General features: G+C 45.2%; 1 protein-coding gene across 1 annotated transcript in view; it reads right to left on the minus strand.

The window, feature by feature from the left end:
* The window catches only part of ATP1A4 (ATPase, Na+/K+ transporting, alpha 4 polypeptide), a 32,393-nt gene that overhangs the window by 27,963 nt on the left and 2,366 nt on the right, over positions 1-2,064 (minus strand). Inside the window, exons 3-4 of the mRNA XM_012661887.1 lie at positions 1,171-1,374; positions 457-570 (exon numbers count right to left, since the gene is read on the minus strand). Of these exons, the coding sequence (XP_012517341.1) occupies positions 457-570; positions 1,171-1,374 (318 nt within the window). The remainder of the gene's footprint in view (positions 1-456; positions 571-1,170; positions 1,375-2,064) is intronic.

Consider the following 2,064-nt stretch of genomic DNA (forward strand, 5'->3'; position numbering starts at 1 on the left):
TGCCCAGCCATCCAATATATTCTTTAAAGCGTTATTTTCCCCTCTGACACAGAATAAGGTCCAGGGCCAGGTACTACAGTTAGTTTTCATGTCTCTTTAGCCTCTTTTAATCTGGAACATTCCCACAGCTGTGTTTTTGTCTTTAACGTCATTGACATTGGAAGAATCCAGCTTCCCCACCAACACTTGCCTTTCTAAAAAATAGAATGTTCTCATTTGAGGTTTGTATGGTGTTTCCTCATTAGATTCAGATTATTCCTTCCAGACCAGACTACTTCATAGGTTATGTTGTGTCTTTGTCAGGGTTTCACAGCTTTTCCAGGTACTTTTAAGGCCTTATCACCAGCCTCACTCAGCTCACTCATCGTAGGATATAATTCTCTATGGGAATTTGTAATTGTGTATTTGGCCATGTTCTACACCTCCTCTTACTAGATCCTCCCACACCAACCCTACCTGCGGCACCAAGTTCTTAAAAGACTCCATGATCTTGGAGCTCTTGGCCTCCTGGTAGTAGGAGAAGCAGCCAGTGATGATCACCACGACAGATAATACGACTCCCAGGTACAGCTAGGGTGGGGAAAGAAAGCATTTGTCAGTGGTTCCATCTCTTCCTCTTCATCCTCAGAAAATCATCTGGCAAGGGTAACAGCAGTTTCGCCAGGTGTAAGAAACCATAGGACCGAGTTGGTGAGCAGAGGGGGTTGAGAAGAATCTGAGATTGGGCCAGCACTCTTGGCTTCCTGGTGAAGGAACCCTGAGCTATGGTGAGCAGTCAGCAAAATCCCAAGTCAGAGAAGACCCGTATCTTTCTCTCCAGGAAGGCTGTTCACGGGGTGGGGAGCGGATGGTGAGGGAGGCCAGGAGGAAGGAGATGAAGAGGTTAAAAGTGTGGGGAAGAGACAGGGACTGCAGAATGCTCTGATGATCAATTGGGAAGATCATCAAAGGACAGCAAGTTTCTGGAGGAAATCCTGTATCCCAGGGAGCTGAACCAGTACCTTTCTGAATAAAAGAAGAGGGGAACCAGGATGGACCAAGGGCTCTCTTAGAAAGTGATGGGAGTATTAGGGATTTGGGCCAGAGGACTTCAGAGCCAAAGGACTGTTGAGCAGAAGAGCAACGGGCTGAGCAGAGACTGGGCTGCCAGTATTAGTTGAAAAGACTCACATTATCTTTTATAGCATCCTCATGGAAATGCCTCTGGATGCCATAGGCCACGAAGCAGAGACCAGCACCAGTCCATAGTAGGAGGGAGAAGCCACCAAACAGTTGTTTACAGAATTTTATCCATTCTGGAGTGGTTGGGGGTGGGGTAAGTGTATTGGGTCCATCTTGAATCAGGATTTCCTTTGCCTTTTGGGGGCTATGGCCCTGTGTGGAGAAGAAATAGGGATGGATAGAGAGTTGTGAAAAGAGAAGCAGCTATAGCAAAGGGAACCTACTATTGTTTACAGCCCCAGGATGGGTCTAGAGACCCAAGAAGCTCTCTGAGGGTCAGTCTGGAAGTTCTTCCTAGATAAGGTGGAATTTAAAATTTGCATTATAGAAGGGATATCATATAGCTTGCTTAAATAGGAAGAGTTTTTTTGTTTGTTTGTTTGTTTATGGATTGATTCACAAACCTTTTCGAACTTGAGCACCTCTCTTGAGGCCTGGTACTGTGGTAAGGTGCTGAGGCTAAAAACATGAATAAGAACAGTCCCTATCCTTAAGGAGCACTAATGGGGAGATGAATATATATAGATAATTATAATGTGCAGGGCCAATGTAATGATGAGATATAACACATAATGTTGATAACATATTGACACCCACACTTCGACTCTCCAGCTTAGAGGCAATAAGATCTAGTGTTTGGTAGCATAATAGGGTGACTACAGTTAACTAATAATTGACTAACTAACTAATAATTGACTGGGTGTGGTGGCTCAGGCCTGTAATCCCAGCATTCCGGGAGGCAGAGGCGGGAAGATCACATGAGCTCAGGAGTTTGAGACCAGCCTGAGCAAGAGTGAGACCCCGTCTCTTCTAAAAATGGTAAAAATTAGCCGGGCGTGGTGG

The sequence above is a fragment of the Propithecus coquereli genome, unplaced genomic scaffold (genome assembly GCF_000956105.1).
Source record: "Propithecus coquereli isolate 6110/MARCELLA unplaced genomic scaffold, Pcoq_1.0 Scaffold74, whole genome shotgun sequence".
NCBI lineage: Eukaryota > Metazoa > Chordata > Mammalia > Primates > Indriidae > Propithecus > Propithecus coquereli.